The sequence below is a fragment of the Monopterus albus genome, unplaced genomic scaffold (assembly GCF_001952655.1).
Source record: "Monopterus albus unplaced genomic scaffold, M_albus_1.0 scaffold53.1, whole genome shotgun sequence".
Lineage (NCBI taxonomy): Eukaryota > Metazoa > Chordata > Actinopteri > Synbranchiformes > Synbranchidae > Monopterus > Monopterus albus.
Genome location: NW_018127933.1, coordinates 9,140 through 12,298, shown reverse-complemented (window position 1 = coordinate 12,298; position 3,159 = coordinate 9,140). Strand labels below are relative to the sequence as shown.

The 3,159-nt window shown below is 37.7% G+C and overlaps 1 protein-coding gene across 1 annotated transcript in view; it reads left to right on the top strand.

Annotated features, from left to right (window-relative positions):
- The window catches only part of LOC109961242 (coagulation factor XIII B chain-like), an 18,368-nt gene that overhangs the window by 6,541 nt on the left and 8,668 nt on the right, over positions 1-3,159 (top strand). Inside the window, exons 7-10 of the mRNA XM_020601920.1 lie at positions 527-592; positions 1,186-1,347; positions 2,099-2,287; positions 2,383-2,607. Coding sequence (XP_020457576.1) covers positions 527-592; positions 1,186-1,347; positions 2,099-2,287; positions 2,383-2,607 — 642 coding nt within the window. The remainder of the gene's footprint in view (positions 1-526; positions 593-1,185; positions 1,348-2,098; positions 2,288-2,382; positions 2,608-3,159) is intronic.

Sequence of the window (3,159 nt, the reverse complement as noted above, 5' to 3'; positions counted from 1 at the left end):
GAAACAGGTTGGATTGGGCAGCAACAATGTACGGGTAAGAAATACAGTACAATAGAACAGATGCAGTTTAAATGGCAAATTCATTGTTGGTAAGGTTTTTTAAATATATTTTTTCTACAGTATCATTTTAATTTCGTTTTTACATACATGCAGTTTAAATACATTTGAAGAAATGACCAAACCTGCCAGACTTGTTAACTCCCAGTCAGTGAAAACAGCTCAGTACTTAGAAAGCAGACAGCAGAATAGATCATTTCATCTATCAGCCTGTTATAAGAATATACATGCCTGAAGGGAAACTTGTCTTCTGATTTCCTGAAGGTGGAGAACTAGTTAGAAGATGCAGAAAATTAGAAACAACCTACACATGACTGTATCTGTGTGAATTGCAGATTGATTTAATTAGTTTCATAGCACTCAAATAAAGTTAGCCCCAGTGAGCAAGTGTAATGTGCATGCAGGAATGACAATGGAAAAACTTTGTGATGCCCGTACCATCAGTGATGAATGCAGCCATGATGATACACACCGGTTTTGTTTGTTTTAACAAGACTAACAATCAGCAGTCATGCTAGTGGCTTTGTAGTTATGGGTATGCAAACATGCTAATGTAAAGCAGCTGTAATGTTTACCATTCTTTATCTCAGTTTAGCATTAACATGCTAGCACCTGCTAATTATCCCAGAACACAAAATACAACTGAAGTGGTTGGGAATGTCATTAGTTTTGCAGGTATTCAGCCACAAAACAAAGTACTGGCCAAACTGAAATTGTGGCCTGGTGGTGGTGTTAGATTAAATGTTAAAGATCATCACAGTTATCGCAAATTATCCTGTGGAGGACAGGAGTCTGTTTACTAAACTTCAAATCAGTTCAGTAAGTGCCTATAGCTTCTAAACACCTGTTGGTAGCACAGGTCACCAAGGTCAGCAGGGCTCATCTGTCTGGGACCATGAATGTCTGTAAAATGTAGCATGAATCCATGTAGTAGGTGCAAACTGTGACCTGCAGGTGGCACCGCAGCTGATCACCATAAATGTCAAAATACATTGAAATCTGTCTAAACCTTTAAGTATTTCTGTCTGCAGCAGAACAACACTGCCATGATCCCAACACCACTAGCAAGAATGTGTTTGATTTTTTTGATAGATGCTGTCAGAATTTAACTTTTTATGTGTTTTACAGCTGCAACATGTCAAAAACCTGAACTTCCTAATGGATTTATGGTTGGCCCATTTGATGGAAAACTGTACTATACCTGCAATGAAGATTATAAGCTTTTGACTGAGGGCTGGTGGGGTGAAGCCAAATGTAATAGCGATGAGCTGTCTGAACTTCAGTGCATCGGTAATGAATATTTTACATCTTACAGGTGTAGTGATAACCAGCTTAAAGCACTTTGCCTGCAGTGGCTTGTCGATGTAGAATATCAACATCTTTAGTGAGAAGGTGAAATGAAGTTTTGGACTCAGTAAAGACTTTCTAGTATTAAAATGACAAACACTTGTAAGACAAACAGTTACAGTAAAAACATTTGTTTGTTGCCTACTATTCTTGCACTTACTGAATCAAAGCAGTGCCCTTGTTTCTCTGCTGTTTGCCTTACTGTACTATCAGGACTGAAGGCTTTAGGACTCGCTATTAAATAAAGTGAAAACATTCAGCAGCTTAGCAACATTAAGGTTACAAATAGCCCAAACTCCAGCACTCCCTGCAGGAGGCCATGCCAGACCTGTACTCTCTACCTTAGCAAGAATATCTAACATTTCCAGAAGAAAGTATTGTCTTATATTTGGGCCAATGCAGTATATTTCAACACAGTTGTATAAACAAACAATGTATTTTTAATCTGAAACTGCATTAGCAGCTAATGATTCTTGCCACATTTCCCATAGGAAGCAAATTCCAGGCCACAGCTTGAGCGTATTTTGGAACAGGCTACGTGGATGAACTGTGTTAGTTCCAGTTTGTCCAGTCTGGACTTTTTTTTTTAAAGAGTGACAGTCCTGGTACAGGATAATTCTGAATAGATAAATGCTGTTTAACTAATATTACGTGTTTGCAATAATATACAACTCTTTAATTTTATTCACTGTAGATAAAACTAGTTGTGGACCAATTCCTGAGATTCCTAATGGAGAAGTGACGTCTCAAAGAACAAGTTACACAGATAGAGAAGAGGTAGAGGTCAGATGTGAGCGAGGATCCTTTCAACAGCTGGCCCGCTTGACTTGTCGCCAGGGAGAATGGCAGTCAAACAGAGGATCACTTAAAGAAACATGCAAACGTGAGTCATCTTGAGTTTGTTTTGATCAGATTAAAGTGTTCATAAAACCATTATGGGGTGTAGCCTAATACTGTACATGTTTTTACCCCTTGCAGCTCCTGGCACTTCCTGCAGTCCCCCACCTAAAGTTGAGAATGCTGTTATTATGACTTCATATCAGAAGGAGTACTTTTCTGATACTGAAGTAACTTATCAGTGCCGTGATACGCATACACTGATGGGAGGAAACACGATTAAATGCAATAAGGGGAACTGGGAGAAGCTGGGCACTACAAACGAGAACATTTCTTGTACACGTATGTATAAAGACGTTTCACAGAGTAGCTAAAAAAATCCAGTTTTAAAGTTAAGTTAGGTAGACCGGTGATTTAAAAAAAAAATGATTCTGCATGCCATTGTAAATCTATGAAAGGAAAATGGAATTTAAGTTTTGGGCCAGATTTGTGTTTGTTTTATTTTGAAGAAATGTGCATAGAAGTGTTCGAACTAGACTGGCCACTTTGTTAGCTTCATCTGTACAGTTGTATGCAATTCAGTGAAATGCTTCCACCTTAACATCCGTGTTTATGAAGCTAAAAAATGTTTCAGTTTTGGTGGATTTGTCACAAATGTGTAAATTCAATTGTATGTTTATTATTGAGGTCACAGGTGGTGTTGTACTGGACTACATTATATTTAGAGGTATTTATATTTATGTCCTCCCCAGAAATATACATGGGAGGGTCAGAATATTAGGAACAGTACTTTTAACTATTGTTATAACTTTCCCCTTTAAGTTATTTGGAACTAAAAGTTAGGCATGAGAACTTTTCTTTTTTGTTTTGTTTGTGTTTGTTTGTTAAGAAAAATTCCAGAGCAGCACGTCATAGTGT